This window comes from Toxorhynchites rutilus, chromosome 1 (genome assembly GCF_029784135.1).
Source record: "Toxorhynchites rutilus septentrionalis strain SRP chromosome 1, ASM2978413v1, whole genome shotgun sequence".
NCBI lineage: Eukaryota > Metazoa > Arthropoda > Insecta > Diptera > Culicidae > Toxorhynchites > Toxorhynchites rutilus.
In genome coordinates this window covers 160,982,192-161,003,288 of record NC_073744.1, presented here as the reverse complement: position 1 = coordinate 161,003,288, position 21,097 = coordinate 160,982,192, and the positions used below count along the sequence as shown (strand labels likewise).

At 42.5% G+C, this 21,097-nt stretch overlaps 3 protein-coding genes and 1 pseudogene across 4 annotated transcripts in view; 1 reads left to right on the top strand and 3 right to left on the bottom strand.

The window, feature by feature from the left end:
- The window catches only part of LOC129764516 (uncharacterized), a 62,673-nt gene extending 58,910 nt beyond the window's left edge, over positions 1–3,763 (bottom strand). Inside the window, exon 1 of one of the 2 annotated variants that reach the window (XM_055763688.1) lies at positions 3,574–3,763. The gene's annotated coding sequence lies outside the window, so the exon portion shown is untranslated. Of the gene's footprint in view, positions 1–2,810; positions 3,051–3,573 lie in introns of those variants that run through there. The other variant, XM_055763695.1, reaches the window with a different exon arrangement.
- A 4,776-nt stretch (positions 3,764–8,539) lies between these two features.
- LOC129761549 (acetyl-CoA acetyltransferase, mitochondrial-like) lies at positions 8,540–10,018 on the bottom strand (annotated as a pseudogene).
- Positions 10,019–13,823: 3,805 nt separating this feature from the next.
- Positions 13,824–15,838, top strand: LOC129768667 (elongation factor 1-gamma). The gene is made up of 3 exons (XM_055770454.1): positions 13,824–13,984; positions 14,240–14,389; positions 14,450–15,838. The coding sequence occupies exons 1-3, from the start codon at positions 13,976–13,978 to the stop codon at positions 15,578–15,580; spliced, it is 1,290 nt and encodes a 429-aa protein (XP_055626429.1). The 5' UTR covers positions 13,824–13,975; the 3' UTR covers positions 15,581–15,838.
- A 1,341-nt stretch (positions 15,839–17,179) lies between these two features.
- LOC129761547 (uncharacterized) lies at positions 17,180–20,008 on the bottom strand. Its single transcript, XM_055759272.1, has one exon. It carries the CDS (start codon positions 20,006–20,008, stop codon positions 17,180–17,182), a length of 2,829 nt encoding a protein of 942 aa, XP_055615247.1.
- Positions 20,009–21,097: the final 1,089 nt, after the last annotated feature.

Genomic DNA, 21,097 nt, shown 5'->3' with positions numbered 1-21,097 from the left:
AAATGTGAAAATATCTAATCGTTACTGAAAATAATCTGCCAGTTCCTCTGGGAATTTAAAATTACATTCATATGAAAGAGTTTATTTTAATGTTTTCTATCCATGTAACACTGTGACCAAATACATTAGGTTTTGTGATTTTTCAACCAATCGCAATCAACAGGATAGCTTCTGAAGATTATTCTTCCCCATCAGTAGGATATTTCCGTATCCAATATTGGATGCATAAAACCTTGTGCCTCCAACGTAACGCTCTCGTTTTCGAAGTTCTCCAAATATTCATTCATTCAGAATGAATTCAGATTCAACTTCATACAAATGATCTCTAAATCAACGATAGTCCTACGTCACCCTTGCGGTTATACCATAGATATAACCCACTTCCTGTTTTTTTTCAAAACCACGAGTACTAAGTTTTCTAAATTGGAACCATTCCATAAAACAAGGCGCTTTTCAGGGCCATTAAACCTTCCAAAAAAGAGTTTAGGAAATAAAGTTCAATGCGTTCTAAAACATTATCCAAAATAATAATAAAACACAAATTGATGTTTTCATAATTTGTTTGCCAGGATCTGATGAGTATGTGAATTTGGCAGTAGTTCTGAGCTTATTGATAGTTGGGGACTTTCAAGATTATTCAATTTTCACCAACTCTTAAATTGTTTCCAGATTGAAAGTACAGTAATTTACAATTAGTTCGACATTTAGCTAATTGGACGGACATGTAATGCGACTTATTTAGTTGGACATTTTTGTAAACATAGAGATCCAAATTATGACCGCACATTGAAAGTCGACACTGTACCACTGTCATCGCAAATGTTCAATTACAGGTTAAAATCGCCTCCAATGCGACACTGAGTGGCGCTTCGGCACGTCACATTGAATGAAATTTACTGTACAACATGTCACAAAGCTGGATGGGAAAAAATTTTCCAACTGTGAAAGCTGTGGCGAGTGGCAACAAATCGCTAAACAGGAAGGTTTAGCCGAACAAGATGGGGATATCGAGTGATAACAATAACAATAAACTCTTTAGATTGAAGATAATTTTGTGATCCTGAAAAGGACCCTTTTTAGCCTGCATGTGAATCCAACTAGCGAACAAATCGTAATGAATGTATTTTTTTTGCCATCGCTCCCTTTTAACGCTCATTCGTTCATCTCGTTGGACTCGCCCCTCTGGCTGAGTCTGCCGATTTGTCTCTATCCTGTGAGTGTGTACCGCTAGAGTATAAAACACGCGGACCCCAAAAAAATATCTTATTTTCTCACAAACCGTAAACCCGTGTGGTTGTACGGCATCGGCATCGTGGACGTAACAAAGGAGGACAAGTTAAGGGAAAGGCAAAGTCTCACTCGAACCGTGCAGGTCTCCAGTTCCCTGTTGGTCGCATTCACTGATTGCTCCGCATGGGTAACTAGGCCGAACGGATTGGTGCCGGAGCACCAGTATACCTAACAGCGATTATAGAGTTTCGGCTGTCGGAGTGCTCGAGTTAGCTTGCAAAGCTGCTCACGACAATCAGAAACACCGCATCAAGAAAAGAGCAGCTTCGGTTCGGCGCTCGTCAAGGCAACAATTAGTTTCAGTGAGTGGCAAAGTGTTTCTCCGGCACGTCGCATTAAATGTAATTTACTGAACAATATGTCACAAGCTGGACGGGAAGAAATTTTCCAACTGTGAAAGCTGTGGCGAGTGGCAAACGCAATAGCTAAACAGGAAGGTTTAACCGAACAAGATGGGAATATCGAGTGATAACAAAAACACAACACCAAAGGTTCTTTTCACAACCCCCAACATATTCATAAAGAGTAAACAGTAAACTAATCCATTTTTCAGGTAGATAGGTAGGTATTCACGTAGGAGAAGAAAATAAAACAATATATTAAAAATATATATTTAACAAAAGCTGTCCCCTTTGTATAGTCCTACGTCACTCCGGTTATGTCCCCGACATTACCCACCCGTCTTTTTTACTTTCCAAATATGACTTATTTCAAGCAAAAATGTAACCTTTCAACGTTATGGTGAAGTTTAAGTGATTATTATTTGTACAGTGGAATAAAAATTGTGATTTTTGATGAATTTTCACCTGGAATTGTTTATATCAATATTGCAGCGAAATTAAGAAAGATAGAAGATACGTGTCAAAGAACAAATTCTAGAGCGGTTAAGGAGCTATAAATTGATAGAAACAATCAAGTTTAATATGATTTTTTTAGCCGAAACAAAAAACAAGTTCTATAACTCTGTCATTGTTGAAATTCGTCAACAATTCTGTCATTGTTGATCCCATTGCTGAATTGCACAAATGAAATGTTGAAGTTAAACAGGAAGAGAAACTGTCCTTATTAAATTCCCGTATTGGTTTTCGTCTCTTAGTTTCATAGTGTTACGGTAATCAATTCATAGATCAACAGCCGCGTAACGGTAGTCATCATATACTGTTCTCTGGAAATTAGCTGTTTCTCGAGCAGATCTGACCCTTAAATCAAAATCTTCTCCCAATATCGATCACATCAATTATAGCGTATTCCGAAGTGCTCCAATTATCCTTTTGCATCGGAACAAGGCACAATACTTGCCAAGCAGTAAAGGTTAAAGGCATCATCCCGGACGATCAATAATTGGCAAAAGCATCGGCAGCAGCGAATCATCGGCAATAAAACGCTTTCACAAGTATTCCGCGGCACTTCCCAGCACCGGTTTTTTTTCTCCACACCACGAATTAAACTAGCTCGCCATCCACTGTGTTATCATTTCGCTTTTCTTCCGGGACCGAAAAATGGTTCACACTTTTACTCACTTCCCACAATAATTCTGTGCAAAAGCCACGTTCGAGGCACTGTTTTCCGACAACATCGGGACCGTCACTTGAGCTCGGTTCTTCAAACTGAGTGCAATGTCAGAAGAATTTCAAACGCCAGCGAAAAGATTTTCCACCGTATCTCGATCGCCAATTATTCAATAAAATGAAAACTTGATAACTTCCTGCTACTACAATCTCTGGCGAATCCAGAAGGAAAAAAAGTCCTGTCAAAACAATGGCCAGGAAAATTTACGCACGTCTACTGGGCAAAAACTTCGAAGCGATGAGTAAAATTTTGACGTTTCTCATTCTCCACACGAGCTACACACACTGCCACTACGGGTACGAATGTAAACACACAACCACACACGCAAATGCAATTCACTATCGAGCAGCAGCAGCAGCAGTAGGATGGAACATCACCGAAAACGAACAAGAAGACAAGCATCACACGACACACCAGCAGGGCAGAGCACACTCAAGTGCGAACGAGAAATGGAATTAATTTTTCATCAATGATTCCAGCCTCTTGCGTACTAATAAACCCTTGCGCTCAGGATCCAATTTGAAAATTGATTTCGCTCAGCCTGCCAATCCCCTGACAGTGGCCAACATTTTTAGCTTCGCAATGTCGCGACGGCAGCGACATTTTCATTTCTGGTGCGACTGCGAAAGCCACGAAGCAACACTTTCTTCACCCCCGTTTGGAAAGGTAGGTACCGATAGTGGAACGGAATTCCACCATTCGAGCCAAACTTACATTTACGTTGCTAGCGGTTTTCCTCAATTTGCACATTTTTAACCGGACACATTTGCTTGCTCGCTAGAATCGTTAATCGTTCGAGATGGGAACTGTTTTTTCCTGTCCACTCACAAACACGATACGCATGAAATTTCCGAAAAACTTCGACCGAACCGGCGATGTCGTAAGTCTTTTGCACCATTCGTCAGAAGAGAGACTGAATTTTCCTATTCGACAGTTCTAAAACTTGGCACCGCCTTGCTACACGCACACATCAGAGTAGTCCATAGGCGTCGAGGGAACAGAAATGTAAGGTGCCAAGTATCGGCGGCCTATTTTGGAAATGTTGGCTAATTTCGACTCACACTGAGAGAAATAATTAGTATATATGACCAATTTGTTGGTAAATATTCACCCTTATTCCGGATCCCGTTCGGGTTTGAAATTAGCAGAAATATGCATTTTGTAACCCGCACAAGCACATTTATAAACTTAACTTCGTACTTCGAAATATTTCGAAATTTGTTTTTCATCAATACAAGGATGCCAAATTTGCAAACATGCTCGCAATGTTACTGATATTTCATTCTTGTTGCAAACTCTATTCTGTTGTAGACTGTAGACTGTAGACTATTTTCAGTTGCAGCCTGCAGGGATATGGTATTTCTTTTCTTTATGGGTTGGGTCAGTTCTCCGCTCTTTTTTTTCAGCGATTCTCGTGATTACAAAGGTAGCTGGCAGATATTTAAAGGGTGTGTCACATCAAATTGCATCACGGAAAAAACGCTGTAGAAATTTAATTTTTAGGAATTATATCTTCAGCTTTCGCTTATAATCAGATAAGAGTGTATAGATCACGTTGGCCATGCACTGTCAATTTTTCGTAAATTTGGAAAAATGTCGTCGAACGAAAAAGAGCGTATTGAATTAATCCTGCGCACTCATTCCGAGAATCCGGAGTTGTCACATCGGGACATCGGTAAGATGCTGGGAATCGTCCAATCCACGGTCAGCAGAGTACTAAAACGATACTTCGAGAACCTAACCATCGACCGGAAGGTGAAGAACGGCAAAAATGGATGCTCCGTCAGTGAAAAAGATTACAAGCGCGTAGTTAAGCAGTTTAGACGTGATCCGAGAAGTTCGGTCCGGGATGTCGCCAATAAGCTGAATTTGTCAAGTTCATTCGTCCAGCGGACCAAGCAGCGGGAGGGCCTGCGTACATACAAGGTTCAGAAGGCTCCTAACCGCGACGAAAGGCAAAACATGGTGCGGAAGACGCGAGCCCGGAAGCTGTACACCGAAATGCTGACGAAGCCGCATTGCCTGGTAATGGACGTTGCCTGTTGTTCTTCTCCGCAGAGGACAATTTCAGCGTTCCGGAGGAGATTCGCAAGCAGAAACTATCCAAGTTTGCCAAAAAGTACATGGTGTGGCAAGCGATCTGCTCTTGCGGAAAGCGGAGCGCCCCCTTCGTGATGACCAGCACGGTAAACGGGCAGGTTTACCTTAACGAGTGCCTACAGAAGCGCTTACTACCACTATTGAAGCAGCACGAGGGCCCGACCATCTTCTGGCCGGATCTCGCTTCGTGCCACTATTCAAAGGACGTGTTGGAGTGGTACGAAGCCAACGGGGTCACCTTCGTGCCAAAGGAAATGAACCCGCCCAACGCGCCGGAGCTTCACCCAATAGAGAAATATTGGGCGTTTATGAAGCAGGCCCTCCGGAAGAACCCAAAAGTTGTGAAATCGGAGGCGGACCTCAAGAGAAAATGGATTTCTGTTCAAAAAAAAGTACAACCTGACGTTGTACAGAACCTTATGGACGGGGTAAAGAGGAAGGTGCGAGCATACGGGCTTGGGCTCGAAGTATGAATAAAAAGAAAATGCCAAAAGTTGTTTAATAGTTTTTATTTTACTGTCTAAAATTTTCAAAAGGATCGGTCTACCGGGCGAATTTCTACAGCGTTTTTTCCGTGATGCAATGTGATGTGACACACCCTTTAGTGTATACGAAACAGGAAGAGACAGGGTTGTTTGATGAAGTATCATGAATGAAACGCTTGGCGGCCTTACGGAAGTTGGCCGGAACCTCAACCATGGTCCATGAAAAGATGTATGTCAGCGTGTTCTTTTACCTTTTCGTGGCTTTGGCTAGGCTAGTAGGCTGTCTCTCCATTTTGACCATTCGCCCAAAAGTTTTTTTTTCATCGCCTTCCGAAATTAGTCCATGTTTTTAATGCGTAATACGTTAACACTAAAATCGATGAAAAATAGATTGGAATTTTCGAGCGTATCATTCGATAATTGGAAGAAAATTGTAGAATTTCAATCATGCTTGCCAGACCTAAATGCTCTGACCCTCGAGTGAGAGATTTTCAGGCGTTAACAAAATCTAAACCACCTAAAAATCACAACTGAGTGATTACAGGTCAGGTTTAATGGCTAGGACACATGCTAAGAGTTTCACGAATAAATGAGACTCTCTAAACTATGGTTTGGTTCACCCGTGGCCGAGTGGTTAGCGTCTCACATTATCATGCCGGGTGTTCGGGTTCGATTCCCGTTCTGGCCGGGGGATTTTTTCGTCAAAGAAATTTCCTTCTACTTGCACTGTGATCACGCGTATTCTAGAGCTTGCCCCTCGGAATACATTCAAGGCGTGTTATTTGGCTTAGAAAATCTCTACTAAGTATTAATAAATGACGCTAGTTAATGCATACGTTGAGACGGCAAAAGTTCGTATATACATATATACGTATATACATAACATTTTGTTTTTTTGTGTCCCGCGTTAGACCTCTGACCATCTATCTGGTCACTTTACATTAGCTGATAGTTCTAGACTTTTGCAATGACGACATTTGCAGTAAAATTTCTGAATATTTTACAAATAGATTAAAAACGCTCGAAGGTATGTATATGGGTTTTCTTAAATATCTTAAATATCGTGCAAAATGTTATATTTGAAAATGTAAAGCACTGTGCAATTTTGGTTATGATTTTATTGTTTAAAACTTTCAATTTTTCAGATGCCAGAACCAACCGGAGATGTGGAAACCTTTGCTTTCCAGGCTGAAATCGCTGATATGCGTGAAATAATCTCTTCGGAATTGATTGAACTCTTCAGATGCTCTCGACAAAATTCGTTATGAATACAACAATGCTGGCTCTGACTATCATCGATACTGGTATTGGAATGACCAATGGTCAATAAGTTTGGTACGATTACCAAGTCCGAAACGAAAGCATTTATGGAAACACCAAGCCGGAGCCGACATGTGAGTCTCAAATGATTCCGACGGATCGCCACTCTGTCATTTGTACATCGCACACCGTTCATTATTGCCTGAATCAGACTTGTCAACATTCGAGAAAAACCGTGTTTTTACATGATTATCCATAGCTGTAAGAACGTGAGAGAAAAACAAAAAATCCAATGTTATTTATTATATGGATACAATTTATTTCAAATTTTATTAAAAAAAAATTAATGGGTTATATCTATGATATAACCGCAAGGTTCACGTGGAACTACCTTAGCTTAGCAATCATTCGTTTGTATTGATTAAATTCTTGATTGAATGAAACAGTTTCCAAATTCAATTGAGTTCAATATATTTGCTCTGTGAGTGAAAAAAATGAACAAATGCCGTGTAAAGTCAATTCATTTATTGTGATTGATTGTTCTTCGTTACAAGTAAATTTAATGACGGACCTTTTACGTTTGGTATGATGACTAGAACAAAATATATGTACGGAAGAATTATCAAACGTTTGATGAACCAGCCTAAGGCTGAAAATCTTTCCAATAAAGACAAAAAAAATTATCAAACGATTATTTTATTTTACATTTCCCTCTGAAGTTTACATCCCAAAAGTGTACATACTTCTCGAATCTCGAATTTGCTTGAAACTGGGAAGTTCATTCGCTTCTAGTGGCTGCACGATTTTCCCAGGTTCCTAAGTTTAGAAGATCATGTTAGGACAGACATATTCCACTCTGCACAAAGGCAAGCGAGGACAAAAGTACTCGCAGTTTGCATTTATTTGCAGAGCCGATTTCCCCAGAAACCTCGGTTTTGAAGTCTGTGTTAGGGAAACACATTTCAATCGGAACAAAAATACCCCCGATTTGTATGAATTCGCAATGCCGATTTCCCCACGCTTCATGGATTTGAAGTCTGTGTTAGGGAAACACATTCCAGTCGGAACAAAAATACCCCCGACTTTCATGAATTTGAAATACCGATTTCTCCAGGCACCTTGGTTTAGAAATCTCTATTAGGGAACACATTTCGGTGGGAACAAAAGCTCCCCCTACTTTCGTGTGTTCTTTTTCTTCTTTTAGGCTTTAAGAGGCTTTTCAGTTCACTCGCCTCTAGGCTCTTTCGTGTGTTTGCAATGCCGATTTCGCTGCTTGGTTTTAAAGTCTGTGTTAGGGAACATTTTTCGATGAGAACAAAAGTCCCCCTACTTTCATGTATTTGCAATGCCGATTTCCCCAAGGCTGCTTGGTTTTGATGGCTGTGTTAGGGAAACCGTAAATCGGGCCAATCAAAACGATGCAGTTAGGGCGTTTAGATAACGCCTAATATTTTACAGTTATTCAATTGTTTATCTAATGAAAAACAACATTTTGTTAGTTGCGATAGATGCGTAGAAATATTCCCTATCAAGTGATGGAAACATCTCTCCTATCCAGTACGAAATGTTCGAACTATAAGCATTCGAAATCTTTCATTTTTTCCTGCATGTTCTGTGTTTAGGTTTTCATTTTACCCTCCATATATTCCGGTTAGACGTAGTCCCACGTCAATAAATCAGCTTCGCGAGGCACTTTTAATGTGTTTTTTTTCTTTACAAAAAGTTGATAACAAAAACCTAATAAATGCACTTTTGTCTTGATCAATCCCTGATTCCATAAGACACATACTCTGTGGTACACTAAACCTGGAAGCAATTTTTACTACATTTTCGAACTAAACCTCCTTCGTTGCAGATCGATGGACAGTCTGGCTAGTCCTGAGATTGTACGCCAAATGAGTGTCCAAACAAGCAGCCGACATTCCGATAGGATGATTGGCGACTACCAGTTGTCGTAGGCATCGTTAAATTCCCACATGGCGACATCCTCTTTGCAAATACCGGTCTGATAATGCGAGCCAATCATTTGCACTTGAGCATTTCGGCCACTTCAGCTGTCATAAAAATCGTAGCCCAAGCACCATTATTCAGAGTAGATGCATTTCCAGCGGTAACGTTTTCACTCTCACCTGAAGTACTGTAGCCAATTGACTGAATTTGTAGAAATTAATTCGTTTATATCCCTCATCACCGCTAACAACATCCGGCTTGCCGCACTTTCCAGGGATTGCAACAGGCGTTATTCATGCATCAAATATCTGTGCAAACAAAGTTGCAGAACTTCGTTTGTAGCTGTTCAAAGCGAATTCATCCTGATCCTGGTAGATTTTTTTCGCACTATTTTCCGCGCAATTCCCCATGTGGAATCTGTTGTAAACATCGATCAGTCCGTAGAACACAATACCGTCCTGTATGGTGCATTCGATATTGACTCCATTCCTCCCGCTGGTACAACATCTTGTTGGCCCAGCATCAACGCTTGCGCTCCCAGCATAATGCTTTTCATTCCGGATGAGCACACTTTATTAACAGTTGTGCAGATTGTGCTTTTTTGAAGCCATGCGAAAGTGACCGCTTGCCTAACAGGAACCTGGTCCAATCCAGCAGCGTTCACATTACCCATACAAACTTCCTGTATGTCTCCTTTTGTTTTTGTTTTGGTTTCACAGTTGTCTGACTGCCGCGATGAAAGTTCGACATTCGAAATTCACCGCCCTTCAGGATTTGAGGAGAACGGGTAGAATGAAAAATTTTCGAACTCGATCGGATTGTGAAATCCAATCAATCCAATCGCCGATCGTGAACCGGAATGAGGGTGATTACCAATTCGTTAGTCATTTTCTACCCTACTAATCATTGGTACATTCTACGAATAAAAATTGGTAGGCATAAATGTCAAACAAAACTACAGTTTGTAGGTCCAATGTTGGCTCAATTTCGAACTTAGTAATGGCTGATTTGTTGGCCCTCCATTGATTGGATAATGTCGATCTTTTTCAAATAATTATTTTGTATTGTGAATATTTTTATTCTTATTAATATTCTTATTCTATTCTTAATTTTAAAAAATTATTGAAAAAGTTTTTCCTGTAGGTTTTCCTTGCCATTTCCTGCTTCTTCAAACCGGCACCACGTCGTACGTACTCGGATGGGACACCAAAACAGTAATCCTCGATAATGCATGTCGCACGCTCTTCGTTTTCCTTGTTGGTTACGGGTGTCTCATAGAGCCCCCGCAGACTGCAGACTGATTTACGGTCGATAGTTTGATCGGCCAACTTAATCAGTATGGAGAGATATGCATATGCGCTCATTATACCGATTCAGTTGGGTCGGTTATTTCACTAACAGTTCAGCTCGATCAAATTTTCTGCCGATAAAAAGTATGCAGTTTGCGGGGGATCTTATGCGAATACGTTGTCAAATATGACAACCACACAGAATAGCGATATTTCTACAAAATAGAACGAATTGTGTAACAAAGTAGCAAACATTTTGAAAATAATTAAGCATTTACCTATTTTCACTGGAAATCCCAATCGAAACTGACAGCGGAACATCAAATCTGCCGTAAGAAAACTTTGTTATTAATAATATTCCAAACATCTTTCACACATCTAACTACACAGAAAAGTCGAAATTTACCTAAAGTAGCCACGTTCGTAGCACTGTCAACCGGTTTCGAAACCAGCGCCAAATCTTTTTCATTCTTGCCACTATCGATCGCCTTCGCCGACGGATCTTTCTGTTGGATGATTGCCGACGCCTCCGCCTCGGTCGAATTATCCGGTTGCGCATCCAATGATGTCCTCCGCGCTTCGACCAGAATTAGGAATGTTACTACTTGATGCGGCACTCCGTATCCGAGCGAAGGCAGCATGTACCGAACCAGCAATGAAGCGCCTTGGAGCAAGAGACGAGTAGTTTTGACCTCTTTTTAATGTTTTTTTTTTGAATTCTTAATATTGTTGTTTATATATTTTTTTTGTTCATTTTGAAAGTGTGTTTATAAAAACTGAAAACCAATTACGGTCACTTCTCACCAACGAAACACGAAGCTCAATTTGCGTTGACCGCATTGAGCTTCGTTTTACGAATTCGGAGATCGTCAATGATAATTAATGATAAAACGAATAGTAGTTTGGCCGGATACCGGATACAGGATATCCGGCAAGCTTCGAGGCCGGATAATCGAATATCTTACTTTTCTTCTTCTTAAATGGCACTAATGTTCCTAGAGAAACTTCGCCATATGAACGTAGTATTACTTGCGTCATTTTCATTAGTACTTAGTTGAGATTTCTATGCCAAATAACATGCCTTCAATGCATTCTGAGTGGCAAGCTCTAGACCACAGTGCAAAACAGAGGAAATTTCTTTGACGAAAAATTTCCCCGACCAGAACGGGAATCGAACCCTAACCACTCGGCCACGGGTGCGCCGAATATTCGGCTATTTATTTCACACTTTAGTACATCTCACACGAGTGTGTAAAGTGACCCTACATGATACGAAACAACGGTTGGAATACTATCATTTTCACATTCCAGCATATTTCATACGGAGGGTATGGTCCACCCAATGTGTGACACCATCTTCTTCACGCTTCAGTACCTCTTACACTAGGATTATACCCCTGCTTGATCAAATATCTATCGTGTTATCAACCCATCATTCAAGCTCAGCCCTTGATAGTGTAAAACATGGCATCGCCAACATCTATCCACATAGCTTTTTTAGCTCACTATAGACTTGTACCACTAGCAGGAATACCTTGTTCGAGAGGGAAGTTTTCTCTCACCGAGATCGATATACCCTCCGATGAGGGGTGCTCCGGCGGGGATGCCAACATTATTTCATCGGTATATTTCCCGTACCTAGGTGTGTCTCGGGAGGGTGTATTAGAGCGTTGACCGTGGTGAAATACAAGGCAAGCAGCCCGCATATGAGATGTACGAGCGAACCCATGATAGATACATGAGGGGCGTTCGCCAAGTGGTGGAATCAAGTTGGAGCATCGTTTCGTCAGCCTGCGTATGAGGTATACGTGGCGGAATAATCACACAAGGTGGGTGGAGATTAGGGGTTGCTTCACGTACTGTGTACTGGATGGCTCTCTTCCAAAGCCGGTGTTGGTTTGTTTCAATAGTCACGAGTGTAATGCTGTGTTACATACATTAAGGTACAGAATGGTTTATTATTATTATTATTGGATAAGCTACTAAGTCAAGATGCTTATTTCATGACTAAGGAGGCTTGTTTGTTACTTCCTTTTCATGTCTTATTCCTACCATACTGTACCTTTTCTGCACCTGTTCCTTCGGCACGTTTTTCTCATAATTTGCTTTTGCGATCGATTATATCCAATAATTTACAGTAGATCACGCCATGATGATTCCAAAATACGCATAATATGAAAGAATGGCAAATGCGGAACTTTTTTGGAACAGATTCTATGTTTTGACTCAAATGCTCCCTATTTCCAAATTTGTGGCCGGTAATAGAGTTTTCTATTTTATGTTTTCCAATCATCAATCTTGTGCGAGCGCAAGATCTTTTCTTTCACTTAACACTCGGTCGCACTAGAGTGTGGAAAAAGAGCACACAAACTCTCTACAGTGCAGCGGATAAATTCACTGGAGAATATACTTTGCTGAGCTCTTACCCGTGCGCTCTGATTGGTGCTCTGGCTGGCGCTCTGGTGGATGCGCACGGTCAAAAGAACAGAAGTGGCTTTCAATCAACTTAGCGCTGTGGTTCACTGAAAAAAGTAAGCCGAGGTGAAACATGCGTGTGGATTATATGTCGAATGATATTGCACTCTTCAGTACACTCCTCAGTGTGGCAGAGTGCGGGTCAGCGCGCTTCAGTGCTGGACACAGGTTTTTGCACACTCGAGCTCTCAAAAGTAAAGAAAGTGTAAGAGGGTGTGACTCACTCGCACCAAGATTTCTCCCAATTAGCGCACACTGACTCTTTATATATATTCGCTGGTGAAAGGTGTATGGTTTCTCTTTGGTGAGCGATGACTGTATCCTCAGTTTAGGCATGAAACTCGCGCGTGGGTGTGTAATTTCAGTGAATATGCCATCATTGCCTGGCACTACAGTATATTTTCTTCCATGATATTACAATATAGATATTACACTTTCACATAACAATATTTCCAGTCTTCGATATCGAACAATTCTTGACTATCCACAAGTATATATTCAAATTAACATTCAAGTGTTTCCCATGGTGGCCCGTATTCAACTGACATCGTTCCGCAACATATCAATTTGCCGCCCTTTGTCGTTGTTGGTTTCGGTTTCTAGCTTCGTACTGAGGACTACCGTGCTACTCCCGAACAATTTGTCTATGCATTTTTTTATATTTCTACTAAAACTTATCACGAGAATACAAAATCATCATCAGAAACAAATTTTGTTTAATATTTTTTTAACAATTCGCGAAAAATCCTGTTTACTCTGTTACGTAGAATACATATTCGATACGGAAAAGTAAATTTTTATTCATATTTTTTTTCGAATTTGTGTATATTCCACCTGAAAGTACATTATCATTTTTAGTACCTAAATATTAATGCCAGTTTCTCTGCAGTTATTTTGGTTGCTCTTATTTCCTTTGCGTTTTCTTCAAAAATACAATGTTTTTCTAAAAGTCTTTCTTTTCTTCCAACTTTCTCAGCTAAACTTTTCTTTTGACTCTTTTTTTCTGTTTTCTTCCTCTGACAGTTTTCTCTCATATAGTTCTATCGTATTCTGTCAATGTATTCTGCAATTTGACAGCTCGCTTTGCTATGCGTAAAATCGTTCTTTTTCTGTCCACATGGTAAGCGGACAGCCTGAGCAACTAGCAACATCAGCGTCAAAGTAAAAATGTAAAAATCAATTATCAGTTCAATATTTTGCTATCTTTGGTGTTTCCGATTTTTCATACAAACTTCTCACGAACAAATCTCATCCCTGCGAGCACTTCAACAGTTGGGCGCCGCTCGTCTAAAAATGTCTCAGCTCAAAATACCGTTCATTCGAGCTAAGAACTCGAACCCCATTTATACCACATTTCGCAACTGTTGCGCTGTCACCCCGCTCGGGAACAGGTATAAAAACGTCAACATTCCATCCAGCCGGCCGCAATCGACAGTGGCGACCTCCTCTTCATTTCCGCTGCGGCCAGACACGTACCAGCAAAACACACGAGTTTTGCAATCCTCAGCTGAAAATCAAGTGATCTTCGGTATTGACTGCGTATAAACCTCGCTCGAAATGGCTGGTGTAAGTAATGGAACCGATTGCGTATGTTGGTTTGCTGGAAAAATGCTGCTTTGGGGCATTTTCCGAACAAAGTGTGAATTTGTTTCGCCGGCTGCGCTAGCCGAGCGAACGTTGAGCATGATGCATATGTGTGCGAATGAATAGGGAAAGCAGCAATTGTTTCCGTTTGTGTGAACGGGATGCAAATAGTGAAAAGACCGATGCTTACGGAGTTCCGAAGCACTGATTGTTTCCTTATTTCAACTATTTTTACAGACCCTATACACTTACCCGGAAAACTTTCGCGCATACAAAGCGCTGATTGCGGCCCAATTCTCCGGCGCTAAGGTGACCGTCGCATCGGACTTCGTTTTCGGCCAGACCAATAAGACCGAGGGATTCTTGAAAAAGTTCCCCCTTGGAAAGGTAAGGATTATTTCGCGTTGTAATACAAGATTGTAGTAACGTTATAATTTTCTGTTTTAGGTTCCGGCTTTTGAGACAGCTGATGGTAAGTGTTTAACTGAGAGCAATGCAATCGCTTATTACGTTGCAAATGAACAGCTGCGTGGGAAGACGGATCTCGAGAAGGCTGAGGTTCTCTCGTTCCTGTCGTTTGCGGATAATGAGCTGATGATTCCGGTGCAGGCTTGGCTCTTCCCAGTTATCGGAATCACCGTATACAAGAAAAATGAGGTTGAGCGTGCCAAGCAGGACCTGAAGGCCGCCCTGGATGCTCTGAATGCTCGTCTCACTCACCAAACTTTCCTTGTCGGAGAACGCTTGACGCTGGCCGATATTGTCGTTTTTGCCACGTTGCTGAGTGCTTTCGAAAGTCTTTTCGATCCTACCTTCCGTGCTCCCTTCGGAAGTGTCACACGTTGGTTCACGACAGTTCTGAACCAGCCGCAGGTTAAGGCTGTCGTGAAGACCATCACATTGTGCGCGAAGGTCGCTGAAATCGACCCGAAGAAGGTTATCGAGTTCCATGCTAAGACCTCAACGGCTGCCCCGAAAAAAGAGAAGAAGGAGAAACAACAGCCCGCAAAGAAGGAACAGCCAGCAGCGAAGAAGGAGCCCGAGCCGGCCGAAGAGATGGATGCCGCTGACTTAGCTCTGGCAGAAGAACCCAAATCCAAGGATCCGTTCGATGCTCTGCCCAAAGGAACATTCAACTTTGACGATTTCAAGCGTTGCTACTCCAACGAAGATGAGTCCAAGTCAATCCCATACTTCTGGGAGAAGTTCGACCCGGAGAACTATTCCATCTGGTACGGTGAATACAAATACGCCGATGAGCTGACCAAGGTGTTTATGAGTTGCAATTTGATCACGGGAATGTTCCAGCGGTTGGATAAAATGCGCAAGCAAGCATTTGCCTCGGTCTGTCTTTTCGGAGAGGACAACAACAGCACAATTTCCGGTGTTTGGGTCTGGCGCGGTCAGGATCTCGCCTTCACTCTGTCACCTGACTGGCAGATAGACTACGAGACGTACGACTGGAAGAAGCTGGATGCCAAATCCGAGGAGACGAAGAAGTTGGTGGCACAGTACTTCGCTTGGACCGGGGAGGACAAGAGTGGTCGCAAGTTTAACCAGGGCAAGATTTTCAAATAAGCTCTACCACACACAACATGTCGCCAACTACAACTCTCGATAGCATTAGTCGCGCTTTTCCTCCCTCTTGTGTAGGAACAAGGTGAGCAACGTTTCCACTGCTTCCGCTCTGCTGTTCGACTCTCTCTTGTGCTCTCCCTCGCCGAACGATGCAACAGCACCATCGATCAACTCAACAACAGTGAACGAAACAAGATCATAAATAAAAAAAACACGTGAACTTTGTTATAACAATAAATAATTAAGTACTTTGAATAAGCTTTCTCGAGGGAAAACATCCGAAATGTGTTCAACCTGGATGGGTGCCTTCCGGTGCTCGATTTTGATCGGAGTTTCTGGTGGGATGAATCCGTTTGTTTCGGCGGGTAGTGATCCCCGATTTTTGAAATCAATCGTTCATCAACTTATCTCGAAGCTGTTCGTTATTCGATACGATTAATCGATTAATCGCCGTACTAAGAGAAATAATTAGTTAACCCATTAGTGCCCAGCGTATTTAATTTAATACGCAAAAATGCCCGTTTTTGAAAAACTGTTTTTGATGAAACTAAAGTGTTAAGCGCATTTTAAATGATACTACATGACAATTTAAGAGTGTTTTTTTTGTGTCATTTTTGTTGTTTTGTTGTGTATTGAAGCTTGCAAAGTTCGTGTTTCCCGCACAAGTCGCAAAGTAAACATAACCTACACCTGGGCAGTAATGGGTTAAACTAATTTTACTAATTTGCTAGATTTTTTTTGTCGTTGTAATGGGCCCTATTATAGAAATCCCATCGATAAGAATTTGGCTCTTTTTTACTATTATAGATACCGAGCAAGTCGATAGCATCGACCGAGTGAAAGCTATCGATGCAAGTGTCATAATTTTTCGAGTTGTTTGCATATCTTCAGAGAATTATTTTGCTTTGATTTGCGTCCCTGATATTTTCCTTCGGGAGACGCTTCAGAAACGCTTAACCTTTTATAAGGCCGTGACAACTATAGTACAAAAAAAATTGTACTACAGTTGTTGCATTCAGCAAAAATGAATTCTAATTTTATCAACTCCAATCAGGTTACAATTTATTTGATACGAAGTTATAAAATTCCTAAAATACAAATAAACAAGGATTAGGCACCTTCTTAAATTTAAGTATGAGTTTTTTTTTTTACTTTTAGTAATTCTGGCTGAAATTTTCATTTAAACTGGCGACACAACCGAATCCGTTCGTTCTCTTATTTTCAAGTCGCAGGAATATTGCAGTAGATTGATTTTAATTTAATTCAATTCATCAGCTATATCTATAAATTTACACATAAGTTTCATATTTTATATTTTAAATTTCATTTTAAGTTCTCACCAGTAGTAATTAAGATCATGAACTGGAGAATTTTTAGCATACGTTCACTAGTTTTAGAATAGATTAAGTATTGTTTAGGATAGATTTCAATTCACCTTCAATGTTACTTTGTTTTTCTTTGTCTATTGTTCAACCTTCCTATTTTTCTATCATCCTTTACAGCTGTCGTAGGGCTGTCGATAATGTAGGATTATTTGGATACCCGCCAACCTACCTTTCGACGTGGCGTAACTAACACTCCCCCCGCAATGCGCGAAGGCTACTCCTGAAGCGCGTTTGTCTTAACGCCTACGTCGAGTACAGCTAAGGACACCGCTGGTCGCTCAAAAATGCCTCCAGAAGTCTGTACAGTAACCCGCCTTACCTGACCATCGGCCGATGGACAGGTCGCAATCACACGGCCTTTAGGCCAGCAATTTATGGCTAACTTCGGATCCACGATGATGACCAAATCACCAAGTTTGATGGGTTCAACTGGAGTGAACCATTTGGTCCTACGATTTATCGTAGGCATGTAGTCTCGTACCCAATATCTCCAGAAGATGTCTGCTTGCATCTGTGACTGCTTCCAGCTATTTCTAAGCAAAATCGGGTTATCGTCCAAGGGCACCCACGATCTTAGGCCGTTGGCTGACCCCAACAGGAAGTGGTTGGGAGTCAACACAGGGGAATCATCGTCTTCAACCGGAATGTTGGTCAGAGGACGGGAGTTGACGATGTTCTCGATTTCTACCAACATGCTCTCCAGAACTTCTTGGGTCGGGAGTCTGCTAGTTTGAAGTCGCGCGAGATTCTGCTTGACGGTTCGGATCAACCGCTCCCACGCTCCACCCATGTGAGGCGTGGCGGGAGGATTGAAAGACCACTCGATGTGGCTCGATGTAAACTCAGCTATCAGGGCGTCGTGGTCGAGATTTTCGATCGCGTTTTGCAATTCCTTGTTTGCACCACGGAAATTAGTTCCACGGTCACTGTAGATCCTTGCTGGAATCCCCCTCCTGGCCATTATGTTCCGGATTGCCATTACGCAGGAGTCGGTTGTCAATTTATAAGCGATCTGCAGGTGAATGGCGCGAGTGGTTAAGCAAGTGGCGAGAACCCCCCACCGTTTCTCGTTTCGTCTTCCGATTGATACCAAGATCAGACCGAAGTAGTCGACCCCCATATGAGTGAAGGGACGACTGAAGGCGGCTAGTCGAGCTGGAGGAAGATCACCCATTGCCGGAGGCTGTGGGTTGGCGAGAAGAATTTTGCACTGTTGATAATCTTTGCGGATCTGGCGATATGCTGCTTTTAGCCGAGGGATACGGTACCGTTGAAGTACTTCATTAATTACCGTCTCATGGTTTTGATGAAGGAATCGTTCGTGTATGGAAGAGATGATAAGGCGAGTTACAGGGTGATCCCGCGGAAGAATTATCGGTTCGGCTGCATCGCGATCAATGAACGCGCATGCCTTCGTTCGACCTTTGACACGAAGCACATCGTTTTCATCCAAAAATGCATTCCACTGGTACAACAGACTTGATCTGGGAATCCTTTTCATTGAATTTTTTAGCGCACGATTCTTATTGAGGATCACTATCTCCTCTGCGAAGGCGGTGGACTGAACAAAATGATTTTCTGCATCGATGAAATCTTTTCTCTTCAGTTCCCCAGACACACGTGGTTTTCCATAGCAACTACGTTTCAAATTGTTGATGTACCGCAATACGTAGGCTGATACGCGTAGCAGCTTGTTCCATTTGGAGAAATCCTGTGGACGTATTACCGGATCACTAGGCTGTATATGCACTAACAGATGCAGTCGAAGCTCCTCTTCAGTGGTCCTCACGGGAAATGGGTTTACTGGCCAGTCTTCTTCCTTAAGGAGAAGGAATTTTGGTCCTCGGAGCCAGCGACTGTTACTTGCCAAGTTAGGTGCTCCTTTCCACTTCGTCCCTTCGTCAGCAACGTTATGTTTCGTCGGTACCCATCGCCACTCACAAACCTCCGTTGTCTCAAGGATTTTACTGACGCGGAAAGCTACAAATTGACTGTACCGTCTGTGATCTGAACGAAGCCAACAGAGTACGTCTTTAGAATCCGACCAGAATATTCGACGGCTGACGGCGATTGAAAGTGATTTAGATATCGTATCGGCAAGCCTCACACCGATAACTGCTGCTTGTAGTTCGGAACGAGGGATCGATAGGAACTTAAGTGGCGCAACTCTTGTTTTTGCGCTCACCAGGGCACATTCCACAGTATCATGGTTCTCAAATCGAAGGTACACCACCGCTGCGAATCCGCTCTCGCTAGCATCGACGAACGTATGCATCTGTACTACTGTGCCTGCTCCCGTGGGTGTAAGCGTTCGGTAGCAGCGTGGAATTTCGATGGTTGCTATGTGCGGGAAAACTGCCAACCACGAAAGCCATTTATCGTATTGTGCATCCTCGATTGGATCGTCCCAGCCAACTGGAGTACGCCAGATCTCCTGGAGCAACACCTTGAGGAACATCAAAACGTGCGCGATTAGTCCCAACGGGTCAAAAACCATCATTAGCGTTCGAAGAACCTCTCTTTTTGTGGGTCTTCGATTTCCTGAAATGAGGTCCTGTTCGTATCGTGAAGAGACCTTGTAGGTAAAGCAGTCCTTTGAGGTGTCCCACCACATGCCAAGCACTTTCTCAGTTGTACTTTCCTTACCGATGTCGAGGTTTTTCTCTGGTGTGGTTTCTTCACTGATGGCAGCCAAGACGCCACGGGAATTCGATATCCAGTTTAACATTTCAAACCCGGCTGCTGCATGAATTTTTTTCACGTCCTGAACCAGTTGGACTGCTTCTTCTACGGACTCTACGCTCACTAGCATATCGTCCACGTAATGTCGTTTGACGATTGCATCAACAGCTGTCGGATGATCTTGCTCGAATCTCTTAGCGTTGATATTTTTCACATATTGTGCTGTACTCGGAGAGCAGCAGGCGCCGAAAGTCATAACCTGCACTACGTAGACACTTGGCTCCGTTGCTTGATCGTCATCCTTCCAAAAGAAGCGCAGACAATGCTGATCATCAACGCGTATCAGCACCCGATGAAACATCTCATGTCAACAACATGTCTCCGCTTACTGCTATTCTAAACTCTCGGAATTGTACCAGCACCGAAAGAAGCGATGTCAGCTGGTCAGGTCCCTTTAGCAGAAAGGTGTTGAGCGACACTCCATGGACAGTGGCTGCTGCGTCCCATACAAGCCTCATTTTGTCTGGTTTGTTCGGGTTGACGACCGGGAAAATTGGAAGGTACCACACGCGATGTTGTGGCGTTTGGAGTTCCTCTGTAGTCAGCTTCCTCACGTAGCCCTTGCTTACGTGGTCGTCGATTTTTGCTTTTATCGCAGTGGCTAACGCCGGATCCTTCTTCATACGATTTGTCAAGCACTTCCATCGTTTCAGTGCCATCGTTTCACTGTCCGGGAGTCGGACATTATCGTACTTCCACAGGAGTCCGGTTTCATAACGACCAACCTCAGTGAGACGTGTATATTTTTCAAGGAGCATTTGTGCTCGTTGGTCCTGATGCGATATCAGCAGCTTATCTGGTTTCGCGATCCCGAGGCTGTCAAGCGAAAAATGGGATTTCACTAATTTATGTAGGTCCTCGTCGGGATCTCGGTTGCATTCGCAGCTCTGCACGCTATGGTAGTTCACGTATACTTCTGCTTTCTCCTTGTCGGTACAGTTTCCGAAGACTATCCAGCCCAGACGAGTCTTAACGGCAATGGGCTCATTATCGTTGCCTTCGCGATTCTTGATTGCATTACCAAGTGTTGCGTGATCTAGACCGATAAGAATCCGTGGACTGACGTTGCTGTAGGACTCGAGTGGTAATCCTTTCAAATGCGGATATTTTTCTTGGAGTTCCGTATGTCGTAGCGTCTGTGGACGAATTTGCAGTGAGGACATCGTGTACACACCGGCCAGCTCATACTTCTTCGAGTTACTAATACCGGAGATCTGTACGTTGATTTGCTGTGACTGCGACAGCTTTTGTGTTCCACCGGTCCACTTTAAACACAAAGATTTTGATGGTCCTTGAATTCCCAACTCTTCTGCCAGGCTTTGCTCCATTAAAGTGAGCTCGGATCCATCATCCACGAATGCGTAGGTGCGTATCGTTTTCATCGGTCCGT